Source organism: Cannabis sativa, chromosome X, assembly GCF_029168945.1.
Source record: "Cannabis sativa cultivar Pink pepper isolate KNU-18-1 chromosome X, ASM2916894v1, whole genome shotgun sequence".
Classification (NCBI taxonomy): Eukaryota; Viridiplantae; Streptophyta; class Magnoliopsida; order Rosales; family Cannabaceae; genus Cannabis; species Cannabis sativa.
The window spans coordinates 19,526,180-19,546,247 of NC_083610.1; the positions used below are offsets into that span (position 1 = coordinate 19,526,180).

The following is a 20,068-nucleotide window of genomic DNA, read 5'->3' on the forward strand; positions in this document are numbered from 1 at the left end:
TGTTTCTCCATGGCCAGAGTGGGACTGAAAAAAGTGATTCACAATACCAGTGCTGAATTTCTTCAGCTATCTTCATCTCCAAAAAATAAAAATAAAATTTGGGATAAAATAAATAAGGTTTCATCTCAAAACCAATAATAAAAGTAACTCATTCATCTTATATATGATAATTTATTTCCACAGATTAACAATGTGAAACTAACTTTAATATATAACCAATTGATTATTGCTCCAAGAAAGAAACAATGGAACTCCAATTCTTGATCTAAACTAAATGAAACAACGTTTTTTCTTTTATATTCATCTTGACACAAAATGTGTTTATATAATTTAAGCAATTGATAGGGAAGCAAGCAAGAGCTCAAAAGAGAACCAAATATAATATTTTTGGGATATCCTATGAATATATATTAGTTTGATTTATACTAAATCAACAACATTATAATTGAAAAAGGGGCAATAATTTAACAAGAAGTTCCCATGCAAAATCCAGAGTCGAGTCGCCTTATTTACTGGCTTGACTTTTGCCACTAGTAGATTTATAAGGACATACCTATTTTATCATCATATAATATGGTTACTTAACTTCCTATCTCCTATTCCTATACCTTTCTTCAGCATCCAAAGTCATAGGGCGCCAATCCTTTGAGCTCCGGTCCACTCAGCCTGGTGTTTTCGAAACTGAAACATAAAATGGCAAAAAATCAGAATTCAACAATTGAAACAAACACTGTTAAACCCTTTTCGCTAGAGATGAAAACACAAAAAACCCGACTCTTTTCCCTCTTCACGAGGCGTATATGATGCACTCAACACAATCTTTGGCGCAATGTTGTATTGTTCATAGCTTTGTTCATCAAACCGAATAATTTTTCAAAGCCTAAAATATGTCAAGTTGAGAAATATAACAAATGGTACCTTTCCATGGGAAATGTAGTGAAAGGGCCATCAACAGGTATTGTTCCACACAGATCATTGTTGGAGACATCACTGAATCAAATCATAAATGTCATAAAAATCTCCAATTGAACAATCAAAACCCATTGAATTTAATCGAAAACACCCAATTTTTCAAAATTTCTTTCTCCCAACAAATTGAAAAATATGAAAAACTTACAAGACTTTCAGATTAGAGAGTTTAGTGAGCTCCCTAGGGATTGTTCCAGACAGTTTGTTGTTGTTTACTCGTCTGTACATTCAGATTTTTATTCACATTAAGCCAAAAAAATTACCAAAAAATGTTGGCATTATATACTAAATATATAAATGGCTAATGAGTCTAAAGTTAACTCACAGAAACTTGAGTGAGTTCAATTTGGAAAAAGACTTGGGAATTTTTCCTTCAAATTTGTTGTTATAAAGATCCATGCTGACTAGATTTTTCAAATTGCCCAACTCCTCTGGAATTTTTCCACTTATGTCATTCATGTAAAGCTCCCTGAAATAAATAAAACCATATAAAGAACAGATCTCTAATCAAATTGGTAGTGAATAATCCCTTGAATAATCTCTAAAGCCCATTTTCTGGGTCTTTCTAGTTGTATAAAACAAATAAAAAGGAAAAACCTTTTTCATGGATAAAATTAACCATTAAATCACTGATTAATTACAAAGAGAAAGAGCAAATTACAAGTACTGAAGATGTTTGAGTTCACCAAGCTCAGACCCCAAAGTCCCAGAAATGTTAGAATTTCCCAAATCCCTGAAAAATTCAACAAAATAAAATATGAGGTATTAAAATACAAGCAGAGATAGCACAAAATCAAAGAAAGAAGAAGAAGAAGGGATCTTACAAACGGATCACATGGTTATTGTTATCACAGGAAACATGGAACCAGGTGCAAGGATTGACCAGAGTTGGGTCCCAGCTTTGCAGAACATTGGTGGGGTCAGATAGTCTGTTTCTCATAGCATGCAAAGCACTTCCTGAAACCATTCAACACCATTAAATCAAAGCTTTTCAAACAAAAAAACACACAATTTTGTTTCTAAGTTACCAAATTTAATTGAAAAGATGAAGAAAGATACAAACTTTATGTGAAGAAAGCCAAAAAGAAAAAAGGGGTTACCTTCAGAATTTGTGGAGATGGCAGGAGAGAGTAGAAGAAAGGCAAAGGAGAGAAAGAGAGAAAGGGAAAGAAACGCCATTACAACACCAAAAAAAATGGGAAAAGAGAGAGAAAGAAGAATAAGAAGATGAGGAAGAGAAGGTGATACTAAATATTAAATGCTTAGAAAATTAAGAAGAGAAGTGAGTTTTGGGTTTGGAGAAGGTGGGAAAAGTCAGCAGTCAAAGTCAAACACTATGGTATTTGTTAATGGCAAAAAGACTGTAGTAGTGCTTTCAAAACTACTTAAATAAACCGACCAATGAGAGAAAAATGGAGTGGTGTAGTGGGGAAGAAAGGAGACCCACCCATGCAGAGACCGTGACCTTACTTACTACTCATTTAACAACAAAAAAGAAAGTTTTATTTGGCAAGTACTCTGAAGCTTTTGCCGCGGGTTTGTCTAGCATTTTTCTATACTATTAATATAGCTGTTAATTTAATTTAATATCGAGTTTGATATAATATTTTTTTTAAGAGAATATCGCTAATTAATCGTAAAACAATATGTATTGAGGTGTTAGGTACATTAGAGAATCTTCAATAGTAAAACTTTAGAGGATACTTGGTGAATTAGATATAGTATGTGGCAAAATATTAAGATATTATACCATTGGAAAGAAAAAAAGGCTAATTATGATTTTTGCCTCCTGAACTTTGACATGTAACAAATCATGCCCCCTGAACTTTTAAGGTCGTTAAAAATGCTCCATGAACTATTGAGATTGTTGAATTTAAGGACTTTTGTCTAATTTCATTTAATTTTACTATTTTAGTGATTGTTTATGTACTAAACTATACTCCTCAAACTTTGATATATATCAAATCATACCTCTCAAATTTTGAAATGTACTAAATCATATCCTCTGAACTTTCATCCATGTTAGACTTTTTTTACTAAAATTGGACAAAATTTCTTAAATCCAACAATTTCAATAGTTCAGGGACATTTTTAACCACCTTAATAGTTCAAATGACATAATTTGGTACATGTCAAAGTTCAGGGGACAAAATTTCTAATTAGCCGAAAAAAAAAATATCATTTTAGAAATTTACATGGATATTGTATTGTAGCATTAATGCTATTCATTTTTTTTTAATAAAAAATTTAAGCTAAAAATTAAAATATACATTAAATAATATATATAATATTATAATTATAACATTTTGAAAGGGTACCATAAATTGGAGTATCTAAGTAATAGTAATACAAATAACATGAAAATAAAATATTATATTTTGAAGGAGTACTATAAATTATTGGAGTATTTTTAGTGTCTATTAGGAATACTGAGAGTAGAGGAAGGTATTAGTGGTCCCAGTAGGAGTGGAGGGTCCTAGTCCTGGTCAGTGGTCAGTAGCAGCAGCACCCTGGTTAAGTGGTAGGGTTTGGAAGTGTTAAGTTTAAGTAGCTGTTGTTCAAAACTAGTTATGTAGGTTAAGTGTTCAGTCACCACTCACCAGTGTTGTCCACTTTTGGACACAACTCTACCCAGCCATGGTCTGCCTTGTCAGATTGGATTGGACCCACAATCTCACATGAATCATCCTTTGCTTGCGTCTCAAAATTGACCTAATTAATTGTTCTTGGAATAATTGGCATTTTTCTAATGTAAAACAAGCCTCCAATTCAAATTCAAATTTCAAAGGATACAAGTCTCTATGATATTTAATTATAATCATGGTGATATGATATTTATGGATTTTGTAACAAATTAATATTGACACTTAAGAGTATTCATAAAATAATTGATCCATATTATAAATATGTAATTAATACTTTAATGTAAAAAATAATAATTTAAAAATATTATAAATATGATACATATATATAAATCATATATATTCTATTTTTATTTGTAAGAATTTTTTTTAACTAATTTATAAGAAAATATAATGTAAAATAAAATTAAACATTTCTTTATACATACATTATAATTTTTTTCTTCTTGCATTAAATTTTTTATTTTAACTTGTTATTAGAAACATAAAACAATAATTTATTTTATTTTGTAGTTAGTTAGTTATGTAAAGAAAATATTGTTTAAATATTATTGTTAGAAACATTATACTGAAGTGGTTATGATGTGTTGGTCGATTTGGCACCACCGAAACCAACTGGTTTGGAAGGAGAAGCAGTAAATAAACATTAATGATGTTACTCTGTTTGCTAAACTAAATTTTGAGGAATGGATTAATGCTCAAAAGCTTTCTATAGTTACCAACCATGTGCCTAGGCAGGTTGAGATTGAGCATTGGACAAAAACGGTGTATCCTCGAATCAAAGTTAATGTTGACGGAGCAGTGTTCTTGGATAGTAGGCATTTTGGCTATGGATGTGTGGCTCGGGATTCTCTTGGTATGGTGGTGAAAGCAAAGCATAGTAGTAAAGAGGTTGTCTTCGAACCACTTTTAGTTGAAGCAATGAGCATCAAAGAAGCGCTAAGTTGGATTAAAGATCATGGATGGACTGATGTGATACTTGAATCGGATTGCCTTACTATGGTAGCGGATTTGAATAATAATAAAAACATGGTCTCTCCTTATGGCTCTGTTCTCTTTGATTGTAAGGCTATTATTATTAGTTTAAACTCTTTTTCTTTGAATTTTGTCAAACGGTCTGCTAATAAGGTGGCGCACATGTTAGCGCAATCTTCTCGTTTTGAGGGAAACAGTAGTTTTTGTTTGAATATTCTTCCTGATTTTTTTTCATCCTTAGTTTTGGAGGATAGTTATTAATAAAGTTTTGATTTTCATTCAAAAAAAAAAATAATTCAATATTAAAAAAGTAATCAATTAAAAATAACCAATCCAATCCTAATTTTTACAGATTAGATTAGATTTAAGCTACTATGCAGATTAGATTGGATCGAAAATACGAAAATCGTACTTACTGCGAATCTAATGTACAATGAGCAAAATAGTACGGATTGAACTGGATAAATACCCTTAAAAGCTACTAATTTTGACTTCTGAGGTTTTTAGAGCTAAAAGCTGAATCTTACCGATTATCCAACCGGCAGTAAAAGTTCCACAAACCAAAATGGAGCTTTTAAAAGCTCAACCAACCAGGCCATAGATAAGATCAAATAAATGCATACAACCCCTTGCAGATCTTCTTGCCAGCATTTAAACTCTCCACATCACTAATGAATTTATGCATTTCTTTTATGAGACATACCAAACCTACCTCTTCTCATAATCTAATATTTTGTGGCTGAAAATCTCCAAAGCTCTCTATTTTCAAATGAGAATTACTTGAGGGCAAAATGATAAAGAAACTATGAAGTACTTTCCAGCAAAAGAGGAATATGAAGAGTTTTAAAAAACATCATTTACTAACACACTTCATTTGTAATTTCTTTTGACAATTTTTTTCATCATTGTTGATAACAAAGTAGTAAGCACGGTACATAAGAACAGCATTGTTTCTAGTGTCATTACCAATCTGTAATTCTACAGCTTAGGATCATTTCTTTAGGTGTGGGAAACAAGTAAACACATCAGCCTTAGGGTGCTTCGCTTCAGCGTGTTCTCGACATTTCACCTCCGTCGTGGTACACACAAATGTCTGCATGCACACCTTGCACTGCAACAAGGAACCGAAACAATGACAACCACCAGCAGTGATTGAACAGCAACAAAAACAAGTCATCACCTTTGTTAATGTGAATGGACTCTACTCTAATGCATTAGCACGAAAATTAATTACAATATCAAGAGGAAGCGATTATTATAGCATGCATGTTGTCAAAACTATGGCTATAGATAACTGTCCAACATCAAATAATGAAGAATCAATGGTTGCTAAAGATAAAAACTTTGTAACTCTACAACATTGACATTGAAATACTCAAGTGACTTCTTCTTCCCATGAAATTTCTATGAAGAATGTTTTCATTATCAAGGAGTATAATATGTATTATGTGCAGAAATGTAGTCACATAATCTGAAATTAGTCCCAAAAAATAAAAACCCCATTTAGCATGAGAGCCATGCAGTGGAAAACCCATGAACCATGAGAAAATTTTGGTAGAATAAATTTCTATTGCATAGGCAAAAACCAACAAACAAAAACATGCAACTACTTCAATATTGCTGAGTGAACAACTTTCGGCATGGATATCGACAAGTTAACTCTGATCAGCAAGTCCCATTCTTGGGAGGAGCTGAAATCAAAGAACAAACAGTTGAATTAACAGGGGAACCAAACCAATGAGAGCCATAGATAAGAAAATAACTCAAAAAACGGGATCATGGTACAAGAAAATAGCCTTGCTTGCTGGGAAAAAAAGTCTTGTATCATAATATTAGAAGAAATGATACGAGAACCAAGAAAATATTCTTAAGAATTCACATCCACAGGCTATAATACTTTTAGATATATATAACTTCATCATGTACAGGTTGGGGAAAATGAGAAGCCTCAGCAAAAGAATTCAGGCCTAGAATGATAGCCATAAACAATAGTTAAACAGCTCCAAGGAGCAGAGAAAAAACACATCCTTAAGATAATCAATTCACCCAAGTGGATCAAAAACACACATTCCATTTCCAGTACCTAATTCAGGGCAAAAATTAGAATAGTCAGTGGCTCATAGGCCCTCATTAAATCAAGATCACATACCAACTTCTATTTTGGTTATCCAAACACAAGAAAAATGGTACCAATTATGTGTACGAATAAAAAAAAGTGTTCATGATCCGGAAGTTGAATAGTTACAGTAACAAAACAAATCCAGAACCCAAATCTTGATTAAAGAATACCTGTATGTTCATAGCTTTCTTGTTTGCCTCAAGTTGACTACCTATATAAATCGGATGAGACAGAGCCACCATTAAAACCCCAAATCGCTAAAGGAAACAGATATACAAACTCTGATGCTTCAAAATTGACAGCAATGGAAACTGAAAATGAAGAAAAGAAAATACCTTTGGCAGCCTTCTGCTTCTCCAAATTCTTCTCACGGGCCATCTTAGCCTTCTGCCCATTGCCTCCGCCCATGGCTGATCGATGGGTTTAGCAAGAAAAGGAGTTGTGGTGTGGTGTGGTGTGGTGTGGTTTTTGAGTGTTAAAGCTATATTATCAATGGTAACAGAAAGAAACTACTAGAAGGTGGCAGTTGACAAAACTAAGTAAAAATGAAATAAAATAAAATTTGAAAGAGTATTGTAGTGTGTATTGTGGAGTATCTTTTTTAAAGTTATAATATTAAATTACGTGTGATTTAATATTTACATATAAGAATGAGCTAGGCTTTTTAATTTAAAATGTATATAAAAAATTGATAATTTTTTTTTTTCATAATTTTTAATTTTGGGAGCATGTTTATTTTAATATTTTTAAAATTTATATTTATTTTTCTAAAATTTTTAAAACTTTAAATATTATTTATTGTAAAAAAAATAAGCAGTTTCTTTTTTAATTTATAAAATTTTAAAAATATACATAATAAAAATAAAAACTAAAAATATAATTAAATATACGTATAAATGCACGTAATAATAACCTAATATATATAGAATAATTCTCCATGGGTATATGTATATTTATAGGAATTGAGATTGTGTATGTTTGGTTTGTTGCACATTTGTAAAGATATTTTAATGGAATCAAATCATCTATTGTTTTATTCTCAAACAAAAAAAAAAAATTATCTATTGTTTGATTTGTTTATAAAAGTGATCTAATGAAATTATAATGTAATACTGATTAAGTATGTAATTTTTATTACATTGAAGAAAAAGGTATGTAATGAGAAAAAAAAAATATATCACAAAGATTATGAAATTTAAGTGAAGACAATTTTGTCTTTAAATTTTCATTCTAGCAACAAACTAAAGATTTAATAACTTTAAACGATCAGCTAATATAGTGGCTCATACTTTTACTAAAGCCTTTATATTTTACTCTGATTGTCAATTCAGACTGAAGAATGTTCCTTCAAATTTACTACCTTGATTGATAGCTGACTGAAACTTTAATTTAATAAAGCTGGAATTCTCATTAAAAAAAAAAAAAAGATTTAATAACTTTGAAAGTGAATTAGTAATTTAGGTAGAACTTGGAATAGAAAATCTAAATTAGACCTAATCAATATTTGATTTAATACTATTGATATTCTTGATAGGAATATAATAATTAATCTATTAGTTCGATTTATTGTGATTTGTAAAAAACCTAGCAATTAAAACATTAATACTAGGGGTGTTCATCCGATCCAATCCGCACTTTTTTGGTCAAACAACATCCAATCCGCACTAAGTGCGGATTTCATATTTTGGATCCAATCCGATCCGCATAATAGTTTAAATCCGATCCAATCCAATCCGCAATAGTGCGGATTGGATCGGTTATTTTGGATCGGTTATTTTTTTAATAATAAATTATTTAATATTTCATAGAAAAAAAATTAAAATAAGACTATTGTTTCTTAATCTCCAATAATAATCTATTTTCATCTCTATTTATATATAAATCAAACCCATATACATATATGTCAATATATAATTTACACTAAAATATATATGTATTTATTACTAAAATAAATAAGTTAGTATATATATATATATTTAAATTTGTGTGTATGTGTCTATGTGAATAGAATAATTTTTCTAGTGTTTTTTATTATAAAACAAATAAAATACACTAACTCAATATATTACTAAAAAAGATTAATAAATTAGAAGTATGTGTTTTTTTTTTTAATATTACTAGAAAATTAATATATATTATATATTATAATTTTTTAAAAATATATATAATTAAGTGCGGATTGGATTGGATCGGTTACTTTTTGAGGTCAAACAACATCCAATCCGCACAAGTGCGGATTTTAGATTTTTCAATCCAATCCAATCCGCGCAAGTGCAGATATCCGCATTTTGCGGATTGGATTGGATTGAATCGTGCGGATTGGATTGGATCGGATACTAAGTGAACACCCCTAATTAATACGAAGATGATGAAACTTGTTAATGAACATGGGGAGAAGTTGAAGACCTCAAGACTTTTCCAATTCTTGATTTTATTTTTCTTATAATTTTGCTTTATTTTATTGTGTCTTGATTTTTATTGAACTTGGATTGAATGAATATTAGTGTTTGGTAATAATTAACACTTGAAATGGTAAATTAGTGTATGTGACAGTTGTCTACTTGTTAGGATATGTGCTCCTGCATGAGTTATAAATTCCATCAGCAACACTAGATTCCACCATATATATGAAAGAAAACTTTTGGTAATTCATAAATGATGAGAAATGGTAAATGTGGAATCAATGGGCAATATGGATTCATCGGTGTATTATGGTAATTGTTGAAATCAAATCAACAATTTCCTCAAATAACCCTTCTATTTCTTTTTCACCCTCAACTTTGTTTATCCACAACTATACTTATAGTTTTATCTCCAAGGAACTCATAATGTCTAGGCAAGTATTTGTTAGAATTTGGGATAAGAAAATAAAGTTTCATTTCAAAACTAATTAACAATGAGAAAAGTGACTCATTCATCTTATATATAACAATTTATTTCTACACATTAGCAATGTGAAATTAACTCTAATACACCCTCCTCACGTTTGGGCCTGAAAAGTGTGGGTATAACGAACGATCTTTAAGAGACTATAGAACCAAACATGACTTTTGAAAGAATCTCACAAGACCAAATATTAAAAAATTTGCAGGTGTACATTAACAATGTGGGACTAAGTCTAATAGTATCCAACTTAGCAAACTCTAGCTATAGATTTCTTGGATAGTTTCTGTTGTATTGTCTAACACATTCTAACAACTCTTTTATGTAACAGATTCACTCATCAATGAGAATCAGTAGAAGAGCATTTCCTTCATAACCATTCTCACACAGCACAATTACCAAACAGAACTAACATGTAACAGTAATAGTAAAAATTACATCACAAGGCTCCACAATAGCACAAAAAACAAATGCACACATATATACATTACATACATTTACTGCAGCACTAATCCGTAGAATGCTTTGCTTGTCTTTCTTCTTCTTCAGCTTTAATCCAAGCTGCCTATATAAAAGTACAAACAATTTGTAACTATAGGGGGGAAAAACCATAACAATCAACTCTATCTCCAAACAAAGAAGATGGCATTTTACCTTTTCTCGTTCAAGTTTTGACAAATGTGGCCTCATGGAGTTGCCTAAACTCAATCCTTCCCATGCTTCGTTTAACTTCTTCTCCCTTGCTTCTCTACGAGAGACAAAGCTTTTAATATGGTCTTCTTCTGGTTTGTGGGCAGCGTTCAACTTTTCCATTTCCAGTCTTGATTTATGTTTAACCATTACTTGGTCCAAACCACCAGCTTCCGCCATTTTTGGATTAACATTTGCCTTGACTTTCATAACTTTCATGGATGCATCTTCCTCTGAAACGAGCTTCATTTTCTCTTTCTCAAGTCTGGAAACATGCTTTATCAATACTTTGTCCAAGCTTTCGTACTCTGGGACAATATTTCCTCTATGTTTATTCTGAGGTTTATCATATCTACTGTTAACCAAGGCTTGCATCTTTTCCATTTCAAGCCTGTGCACTTTCTTGACCATTACCTTGTCTAAACCATCTTCACTCTCTGTAGTTGGAGCCTTCGTATTTTGATCAACTTCATTTTGCTCCAAGCTCACTTCAGCTTCCTTATTTAAGTCAGCATTGTCTTTCTCCATTAGCCCTTCATCAGAATCAGGACTAGAACTTCTCTCCAACTCTACTGTGACTAAATCAGAAGAATTTAATGTTGGATTTGTTGTACTACTTTTTTCATGCACGTCATTTTTTCTTCTGTTCTTTGCTTCTTGGACTTCTTTTTCCAATCTCGATACATGTTTCACTAAGAACTTATCAAGACTGGGGAGTTCGGCGATATCTTCTTTTACGCGACTAATGGCTGCTTTGTTTGGTGCTTCTATTCTTCTGCTGCAATTTCTCCTTGCTTCTTCAACTTCCTTTTCAAGTTTAGAAGAACGCTTAATCAGCATACTTCCCAGGTCTGGAATGACTTCAGATGAAGTTGTATCATCTCCACGTGAACTCTTGTGTCCCATTTTACAGTTTTCTGCTGATCTTTTCTCATTAACAAATGATGAAGTTTCACTATTATTTGAATCAACTTTCTCATCAGAAGGACTGGCATGCTCCACTGTACCTACGTTGGAAGCCTTTTGTCTGTTATTCCTGGCTTCCTGAACTTCTCTTTCAAGCTTAGTCACGTGCTTAACTAAAAACTTGTCTAAACTCGGGAGTTCTTGTTCCGCTTGCTTTCTTTTGGTATTCCCATCCTTGAAAGTTTCAAGCTTTCCAGCTCCCCAAGAAGAGAGTCTTCGCTGCAATCCTATACCAGAATTGGCAGTAGAGACTGAGTCGACCTGCTTGTTGTTTTGTATTTCAGTTAAGGCAGCATTTAAACCACAAGTTGCAACTATAGTGGCAAGAGAAGAAAGCTCGTTTTCTTGCAGTCTCTGAAGCCTATCAAACATCATGTTCACAAGCTTTGTCATGCTAAGCTTTTCAGACGACAGTCTTCTCTTACTTTTCCTCTGCCTCAACTTTGAAACTGGCGTCTTGCGATCCAAGTCTGGAGATATACCATCTTTTCTAGAAGCTGTTTCAAGTTTTGATTCACTTTTTGGAGAATCAGACTGTTCCTCGTCATTCTCATTAGTATCTGGGTTCTGACTGATTTTTCGAAGTAGATCTTCGAATTCATCTTTCTTCATAGAAGGGCAGTTAGCAAGCTTCACTAATGCAGTTTTTACCGCTGCAGCTACTTCAATATCAACCTCAAATGCAGTTTCAAAAGAAGCTGTAACAGCATGAGTGGTTGATCCTTCTCTAGAAGAAGAGGTTTCTACATGACAAGTCTTCCGAGGGCAGTTTGGTATGTCGTACATGATTACTCCTACTGCTAAGGCTGTTTCAAATGCTTCAGCTGCAGACTTCTCGGCTTTCTCCAATTGTGCTTCAGCTTCTTTACATTGGATCCTGAATAAACGAATGACAATGTTAATCTTAGAGCAAACTATCAAATATCCAATCCTGCTTTCTACTAAAAGCTCACCTAGCAGCTTTGAGTATTCTACACCAAGATGCTTCCACTAGTGCAGCTTTTCGAGCCTCGATTGCCTTATTTGCAGCTTCTTTAGCAGCCATTTTTTCTTTAAGTACCCTTGAGTAGTGTGGATTAGAATCACCTAGAGTTTCATCAAGTGTCAAATTCATGCCAGATACTTCCTGTCATAAGTAATTTCATCAGTTTTCTGTTTATAAAAAAAATATAATGTTAGGCAGAATGGAGATGCATATTTACAGATATAACCTGCAGCATTTTAATTTTTCTATCCAAGTAAGAATCGGGTTTCTTGCGCGGGAACCAATTGATAGGCGAAGCTTTTCGGTGCCCAGGCTTCTTAATTTGTGAAGTGAATTTGCTAAGAGAACCCATAATTGATTGACTGTTCTCTTTGAAATGCTTATTCTGCATTTGTTGACACAATATCGATGTGAAACTAAACCGAGATGGATAAATAAGACTCAATTCAAAGGGAAAAAACTAGGCTAACATAATTTATAAAAATCTAGAACTAAATCAAGAACACTAAATTTCACAGAAACTTAAAAACGAACACAATATGATCACCAAACATATAAGGCCTAAAGTTCCAATGTCATGAATGTTTCAAAATGCATCACAAAGAATGAATACACAGGAGTCATTCAAGGCTGAGGATCTGCTACTTTCTTCACTTAAGCTAGTGGCTTCGCTATGATGAAATTACGTTTCACCCAACAAAATTGAGGAATTCAAAACTTTTAACTGTTGAAAACAAAACTAAAACTGAAGCAATAGAATAAGTACATCGAAAACCACCACATAATCTACAACGTTATTCAAATTTCAATGTTAAACATGCTCAAAATCTTGGCACAAAGATCCGAATATAAACCATATGCCTAAAGCTCAGTCATTACTTGCTAGGGTTCTACTAATGGTTTCTGAATTCAGCTAGCCTAAATTCCAAAAATTAACTCATACAAGAACTCAAAGCCACAAAATCGGAAATGTAAAATTCTTAAACACTTAACGAGAAAAATCCCAAACCAATTAGTTTCTCTTAAAATTATTCACACATGTGTACAAAAGAACGAAGAAAATCTAAAGAGAAAAAAAATCAACAAAGAAAACCAGTAATGAGATCCGAGACTCTAAATTTAAAAGGAAGAAGGAGAAAAAGAAAACCTTTCCAATCTTTGAAGTGGCGGTAAGAGGTTCGGCGGCGTCGTTTTCCTTGTTATCAGAGTGAAGAGAAGATACTTTATCAGATACAGAGGTACAACCCATGTCTAAGCAGCCAAGATCCATGGCAGAAAACTGGAACTTGCTTGCTTCCAGGAGAAAGATGAAGCGAATATTGAGGGAACTGAAAATGAAGTTGAAATTTGGAAGTGAAAATTAAATGTTTAATCGGAATTTGGGGGAAAAATCAATTGTATTGATTTGATAATGTATATATTTTGCAAGTGGTCTCTTGTTATTGTTATTGTATCCGTTTTTTTTTTTTTTTGAATGGTAAGTACTAAGTAGCCGTTACAAGTCTCGTCCCTGTTTGCCTCCAACGGTCCTATAATCGTCTGCGTCGAGCTTGCAAAGATTGGAGTCCCATTAACCAATCGAGATTCGACACCTGTACCTTCTGGTGTTTTTTTTTTTAAATTTCCTAAATTTCTAATAGGGTTGAAAGGAATTAAGATCCCCTCTTAAAAACTAATTTAAATGTGACACATCAACTAATTTAATTTATATTAAAAAATTAAACTTTTAATTGAGTCAATAAAAATAGTTAACATATTTAATATAAATTAAATTAGTTGATATATCACATTTAAATTAGTTTAACACACTATGAGACACTAATTTTTAACAGGATCTTCATTCGGTTGGGAGTTGGCTGAATTGAGACTATTTAAGGTAGAAATGACATGAATTATGAGTTTTTTTAGTGTTTACTTTTTAATGGCATAATAAAATAATGCATTTGGTGTATGAATTTTGTGTTTTTGTTTATATTTTTGCACTTTTTATATGTCATAATAAAAGAATGTATTTGGTGTATTGAATTAATTATTATCTTTTTTAGAGTTTTTTCCTAATTTATTTACTAATTTTTTTGAGGCGTTCCTAATTTATGTTCGTATTCATGAATTAGCAGTACATGCAATCAGGATGGATAATAAATTAGTTTGGATGAATTCTCCATCTTTCTTTCATGATGTACTACCTTCTTTTGGTTTTTAATAAAATATTTGTTCATTGTTCAAAAAAAAATATAGAAGAGAGAGAGAGAGAGAGAGAGAGAGAGAGAGAGAGAGAGAGAGAGAGAGAGAGAGAGAGAGAGAGAGAGAGTGTGTGTGTGTGTATTTAAGGGTTGTACAAAGAAATGAAGTTTGTCTGATCTTGATCCATTAGAGTGAATTTTCTGAGTACTCAAATTAACAATCTTTCTTGTTTGATTTGTTATTAATGTCGATTGCCATTCAATTCTATTTTACATTTTGATTTGTTCTCATCACAGTTTAGATTACAAACATTTTGTTTGTTGTTCTAAGTCTTTGATTGCTGTTATGTTGCTTTGATCTTGTTCTTAAGATTGATTACAATCACTACATGTAGGTTTCTCTGTATTCTCTAATTTAATCATACACTTGGAAGAACAGTGGTTCAAATTTATTCATCAGAGTCTAAATGTGAGAATAACCACTTGTTCCACACTGGAAGACATTCCAAAATTTCAAAATTGAGGATATTACAATAGATGGAATTGAATCGAGGTCAAAAATAAAATTAGTCATCCTCTTCATCTCTAATCCATTTGGTTGCAACCCATTTCTCCCCCTTGATTACTGGACAGCTTCCATGGAGAGACAACTGTAAGAAAATCAATTATTTTGAGATCTAATGTGATGTCATAGACTACAAAAATAATTACCAAGAGAATGTATATATAGCCATTACTATATTCAAGAATCTATTCCAAACTTCTGATCACCTGTGAAAACCCAGCTTCAAACCTGAGTTTAAAGGTTGAATGATCGTATCTATACACCGCATATGAGCAAAAGCTTTACCTATTACTAAGAAAGGTGAAAATTAAATGCACTACTAGGTTGATTCACAACGGGAGGACATTCACCTGATCGATTGTGCCATTTGGAAACACTGAATAAAATAGTAAGCCATCACCTCGCCGAGGCTTCACTTTCAAACCAATGCACTTTTTGTAATCAAACCCAAAACTGATATCTAAGCCATTCTGCAAACCGAAAGAGTAGGCTGGCCAGTTACAATGTATATTAATGATTTGAATCCTTATATGATAAAACTAAATTTTCTGAAACCTACCTCAAAAGGAAACATGGTCTCTCCACCCTCTTCTACATCGGTTAAGTATAATAAAAAGGAAGCAACCTGCAATTTTAGTGAATTATGATCAAGCAACAATGGTTTCATAAGCTTGAACTTAAAAGGGAAATCAGTAAAACTGAATCAGGAAACTCAGAAAGCAAATATCAGAATCTACATATCATAGAAGTACAGAAAAAGAGCACTTGAGCATGTTTTTTTAATGTGAAGCCTTTCAACAAGCAAGGAAGGATGGTAAAGACAGCAATGGTAGCCAAATTCAGGGCAAGTGGAAAAGCAACAGAAAACAAAATAACAAATCAAAACACCGAAATACTTCTAAGTATTAACAACTTAAATGCCAAAAGATGCAGTCATAACATGATATGATTGAGAATGTAGCTACACATACCCTCTGGCTCTTTTGTGGGCCATATTCTGCTGGGTTGAATGCATCATAGTGAGAATCATACTTCTGGCCAATCTCATACCGCAAAATATTGAAAGCCTGCAACATGGTGATATCCCCGCATTACTCAGGTTAATAAAGAACTGACCTGTGATGAAAGATTAACCCTTTTAAGTTTCTCCTGGAAACTATACGTAAAACATGACTTCTACTAAATGTGGAATTCATCGTTTTTCAACAGGAATGTAAATTGTAGAAAGAAGCTACATGTGCTCAACTAAACCACAATATCAGAAAACTGTAAAGTTACTTGATATTCCGCAAATTCAAACACCTAGGTACTTTTGCAAGTCCCAAGCGCTAGATGATCATGTGCATTTGTGTCATTAAAAGATTACCACCATTTTCTGATGCATTTACTTCAGTTCATTACAAATCCCTTACAATCACTATTCTAGGAATATAATCACATTCTGATTCTGTCGTCAATAAGAACCATCCAAAAACCAATATGCCTTGTAACTTTGACCACGACAAAATGAGAAAGAAGGGTATCCGTAACAGAACCTACCTCTCCGTGTGTTGTTGGTAGCATTGTAACCCTAGCAATCTTTTCTTCAATAACACTCAAAATTCCCGTCTTGTCTTCAGATGCACTAATAAAGGTGCCTGAACTATTGTCAATTAGAAATTAAGTGTTAATTTCTTATCCAGGAAAGCACTCCAAGAAAAAATGGCCTCACACGAAAAAGAGTATAGAAAGATGTCATATTGATTCCAAAAGTACCAATTTTAATATAAATCATGCTATGTCGAATTAGTGAACATGAATATAAATATGTGCGTGCGTAAATCATAGATAAACAAAAACTGTGTTAAGAAAACACATTGTACTGAAAGCTGAAACTAGAAATATAATGTAGACAGATACCTTGTCCTAGTTCCTTTTGTGCTTTCATCAGTTTCTCCCTTTCGCAAAGCCAAAGTAGAAGGCTTAAGATTAACTTTCGCCATCTCAATTATCTTTTGGCATTGTTCCGCAGTTGCAAATCCTGGAAAGTAAAGAGCTCGAGGTTTCCAGCTTAAGATCTGCAGTACATAATAATTGAAATAAGGTAAAGGAATAGATGAAGTAAGAAATCAAGTGTTCGGGTCGAGCAAGAACAATTTAAACCGTTTATTCAGTTGTCAATCCTAACAACTGTGAAAAACACAATCCTTTTTCTGTATTTTGATCCAACTCATCTCACTTGATACCCAGTTACATGAATTCTCTCTCTTCATTGAAAGTTTAATTTTTTCCAAAACAATCATCTACTACATCTCTGATAAACTTGGCATTTCTAATCAACCCAGTTATGTCATTCTGCACTAATCTAACACTCAATTTTCTTCTACCTAAAAATCATCGAACAGACACGTTGCTTCCTTGATAATCAAAACTTTGTAACATAATAAGGAATAAAAGTGGATACCCTTTAGAGTGAAAGTTGTGCTTCTCTTCTGTCAACAATTTTGATCAATAAGCATAACATAAATAAGAATAATTTAAAATGATCCCTCAAAATAGAAAAGATATATTTTTTCAAATAAAAATAAATTCCCATGATCCAAAACTACTACACCAAAAACCAATCTTCCAACCAAAATAAGAAAACAATAAGACAGGGATTTCCCCCAAACAAAAGAAAAAAGCTTATATGAAGCTCACCTGGAATGGAATCACTTGAATAGAACTCTCTCCAGTCTGGCCATGGACCATGGGCTCTAGATTCTCCCCAACCGATTTAAGAATTCTCGAACTGGGTAGCCGTACAGTAGGAACATCCTGCAAACCCGATCAACACCAAATCAAATCAAACCCAAATATAAATTTAAATAGAATAACTCAAATATATACATATATAGAAAGAGAGAAAGAAACCTGATAGAGAAGATTAGAGAGAAAGAAACCAAGAAGAAAGAAGAGAAAACAGAGAAGGAAGAGAATGGAAGGGCCAAACTTGGTTTTGTGAGTCTTAGCTTTGCCTTTCATCTATTATAATATATATATATATATATGTTTCAGTGAAGTTTGAAGGAGCTTCTTCTTCTTTTTCTCGTTTCTTCTTCAATGGAGGTGTATTGTATTGGGTTTTTGTTAGCTTAGTGTGTTGGGTTTTTGTTAGTAAATATTAATATTAATATGATAATTTAAGGTGTGAGTGAGTGAGTGAATGTGTGTTTTGTGTATTGAGTTTTTGCATTTGGAGAATTGATTTGATGAGAAGGAGGACTGGGCTGGGACGCGATGATGGCGGGAGTCTCCCGTGGGTTTTGGGTCCCACATGCACGCTCAAACCCCAAAACACTCCATTTTTTCCTTTTCATTTATTTTTTTGTAATAATAATTTAAAGTGATAATAACACCACTTCCATTCCATTAAATATTTAATTAAGGAGTTTCAATTCCATTCCTCCATTTTCATAGCTCCTATACAAATTTTGTGTAACTACTTTAAATATTGATTTTTATTATTTTTTTATTAATTACAATTTTGTAATAGTATATTTTGATTAGCATTATAATTTCTTAGTTAATCTCCGTACTTAAAGAAAAATATGTTAGAATATATTTTATTTTTTTTTTATAGTGGTGTTCGTTATGTTTATTATACAGTCTTTGTAAATTTTTGAAAAATTTCGAATAGTTTACGCTATGGTGCCGAAAATACGTTTGAGATTTTTTGAACACGCGTGGTAAACTAGAATATTAGAAACTTTATTTTTAGTATTGTAAACTATTTGAAATTTTTTAAAAATTTACAAGGATTATATTATAACCATAACGAATATCGCTATAAAAAATAAATATTTCGGTATGTGAATTCGAACATAAAAATTGATTAAAAGATTTTGATAAAAAGTTATAATTAGCACTCATTAACTTATATATAATTCTTACTACATCAAGTCCAAATAAATATTATAATTTAAAGAGAATATAATATGAGAGAAATACTAAAAGGTGTTATTGATGCCTAAGATTTTTCGAGATGTCATATTGTTATTAGTGTAATTAAGTATCAGATCCCGTATAATTTAATGTAATACTTTTAAAAAAAAATATCACCAACTAATTATAAGGCATCACCTCTAAAAAATGCTTGACACTTCTAATGTCCAACAAAAATGCTCGTAATATAATTACCACTCCAATAATCACTACATATCTTTGATCTTTCAAACACTATTTGAACGAGAATAATACTAAAAAGTAGAATATATAGTAGAATAGATCGTAAATATGGGCCGAATTTTTTGATACGGCATAAAATTAGTACAAGTCCAAGAGGCACGAGTACGATCCAACGCGAAAAATATATGCTTAAGCATGATACAACATGACATAAAAAAAATATGTGCTTAAGCACGACACAATAGAAAAAAATATAGGCTTAGATATGACACGATACAAAAAATATAGACTTAGGTACAATACGACACGACAAACCTGAAAGCACGACATTTAAGCACAAATAGATTAACTCGAAAGTATGACACATTAAAATACTCAATAATTTGATAATAATAACAATGATAAATATTTATTTATCAATTAAAATGATAGTAATATTCAACTTGTAATAATTATCATTATTTTTATATGATTGTGTGTAATTATTAAAAAAAAGTAATTTATATTATAAAATACACAAATTTTAGTATTTAGCTCATCAATTGTAATAAAAATGTAAAAAATATAGAGCATAAATTTGACCCGTATAAGAAAACATGTTGGTCTATTTAAGAAAAATAAGTCGGCCCAAATAAAGCATGACACGAAATTATCGAACTAGTCGTGTCGAGCCTGCCTTATAAAATTATTACACGACACGATCCGATCCATATTTTTTATAGCCCAACACAACATGCCAGTATTTTAAAAAACACGAAAAAATTAAATCAGACTAGTACAGCATACCCGTATTTACTATTTACAGCTAAAGAACAGCCTTCTAGAATTTTACTTTAGTTAGAAAATAAGAATCTAATCACTATCCAAGATCCCTAATTGTAAGTTAACTAGTTACTGTCGTTTTGCATTGAACACCTAAATGTTTAATTTAATTTCATTTTTAAA

The 20,068-nt window shown here is 32.1% G+C and overlaps 4 protein-coding genes across 5 annotated transcripts; all 4 read right to left on the reverse strand.

Moving 5' to 3' along the window:
* Positions 1 to 358: 358 nt before the first annotated feature.
* On the reverse strand, positions 359 to 2,415 carry LOC115703050 (leucine-rich repeat protein 2). Its single transcript, XM_030630542.2, has 7 exons — positions 2,070 to 2,415; positions 1,794 to 1,926; positions 1,631 to 1,702; positions 1,295 to 1,438; positions 1,118 to 1,189; positions 919 to 990; positions 359 to 681 (listed from the first exon to the last, which is right to left on the reverse strand). The coding sequence occupies exons 1-7, from the start codon at positions 2,146 to 2,148 to the stop codon at positions 615 to 617; spliced, it is 639 nt and encodes a 212-aa protein (XP_030486402.2). The 5' UTR covers positions 2,149 to 2,415; the 3' UTR covers positions 359 to 614.
* Positions 2,416 to 5,427: 3,012 nt separating this feature from the next.
* LOC115703052 (uncharacterized protein At2g23090) lies at positions 5,428 to 7,240 on the reverse strand. The gene is made up of 3 exons (XM_030630543.2): positions 7,041 to 7,240; positions 6,876 to 6,916; positions 5,428 to 5,697 (listed from the first exon to the last, which is right to left on the reverse strand). Exons 1-3 carry the CDS (start codon positions 7,111 to 7,113, stop codon positions 5,578 to 5,580), a joined length of 234 nt encoding a protein of 77 aa, XP_030486403.1. The 5' UTR covers positions 7,114 to 7,240; the 3' UTR covers positions 5,428 to 5,577.
* Positions 7,241 to 9,826: 2,586 nt separating this feature from the next.
* On the reverse strand, positions 9,827 to 14,653 carry LOC115703053 (uncharacterized). 2 transcript variants are annotated; one of them, XM_030630544.2, is made up of 5 exons: positions 13,377 to 14,653; positions 12,456 to 12,614; positions 12,198 to 12,370; positions 10,243 to 12,121; positions 9,827 to 10,153 (listed from the first exon to the last, which is right to left on the reverse strand). In XM_030630544.2, exons 1-5 carry the CDS (start codon positions 13,497 to 13,499, stop codon positions 10,097 to 10,099), a joined length of 2,391 nt encoding a protein of 796 aa, XP_030486404.2. In that variant the 5' UTR covers positions 13,500 to 14,653; the 3' UTR covers positions 9,827 to 10,096. The 2 variants fall into 2 exon arrangements, with proteins under 2 accessions (XP_030486404.2, XP_060963265.1); XM_061107282.1 differs by having other exon boundaries at positions 9,827 to 12,121.
* Positions 14,654 to 14,784: 131 nt separating this feature from the next.
* On the reverse strand, positions 14,785 to 18,318 carry LOC115703054 (probable prolyl 4-hydroxylase 9). Its single transcript, XM_030630545.2, has 8 exons — positions 17,870 to 18,318; positions 17,657 to 17,773; positions 16,877 to 17,034; positions 16,517 to 16,619; positions 15,949 to 16,044; positions 15,537 to 15,602; positions 15,328 to 15,447; positions 14,785 to 15,062 (listed from the first exon to the last, which is right to left on the reverse strand). Exons 1-8 carry the CDS (start codon positions 17,978 to 17,980, stop codon positions 14,979 to 14,981), a joined length of 855 nt encoding a protein of 284 aa, XP_030486405.2. The 5' UTR covers positions 17,981 to 18,318; the 3' UTR covers positions 14,785 to 14,978.
* Between the last annotated feature and the right edge of the window lie 1,750 nt (positions 18,319 to 20,068).

Excerpts from the sequence above, each read along its gene's own strand:
- LOC115703050 (XM_030630542.2), bottom strand. The coding sequence starts at position 2,148 with ATGGCGTTTCTTTCCCTTTCTCTCTTTCTCTCCTTTGCCTTTCTTCTA. Across the intron at positions 1,927-2,069 it reads CATCTCCACAAATTCTGAAG|GAAGTGCTTTGCATGCTATG; the intron begins GTAACCCCTTTT and ends GAATGGTTTCAG. Across the intron at positions 1,190-1,294 it reads TTGAACTCACTCAAGTTTCT|ACGAGTAAACAACAACAAAC; the intron begins GTGAGTTAACTT and ends CTGAATGTACAG.
- LOC115703052 (XM_030630543.2), bottom strand. The coding sequence starts at position 7,113 with ATGGGCGGAGGCAATGGGCAGAAGGCTAAGATGGCCCGTGAGAAGAAT. Across the intron at positions 6,917-7,040 it reads GAAGCAGAAGGCTGCCAAAG|GTAGTCAACTTGAGGCAAAC; the intron begins GTATTTTCTTTT and ends CGATTTATATAG. Across the intron at positions 5,698-6,875 it reads AGAAAGCTATGAACATACAG|TGCAAGGTGTGCATGCAGAC; the intron begins GTATTCTTTAAT and ends TCCTTGTTGCAG.
- LOC115703053 (XM_061107282.1), bottom strand. The coding sequence starts at position 13,499 with ATGGATCTTGGCTGCTTAGACATGGGTTGTACCTCTGTATCTGATAAA. Across the intron at positions 12,615-13,376 it reads CCACTTCAAAGATTGGAAAG|AATAAGCATTTCAAAGAGAA; the intron begins GTTTTCTTTTTC and ends CAACAAATGCAG. Across the intron at positions 12,122-12,197 it reads AGAATACTCAAAGCTGCTAG|GATCCAATGTAAAGAAGCTG; the intron begins GTGAGCTTTTAG and ends TCGTTTATTCAG.
- LOC115703054 (XM_030630545.2), bottom strand. The coding sequence starts at position 17,980 with ATGAAAGGCAAAGCTAAGACTCACAAAACCAAGTTTGGCCCTTCCATT. Across the intron at positions 16,620-16,876 it reads ACAAAAGGAACTAGGACAAG|TTCAGGCACCTTTATTAGTG; the intron begins GTATCTGTCTAC and ends AATTGACAATAG. Across the intron at positions 15,063-15,327 it reads CAAATGGCACAATCGATCAG|TTGTCTCTCCATGGAAGCTG; the intron begins GTGAATGTCCTC and ends ATTTTCTTACAG.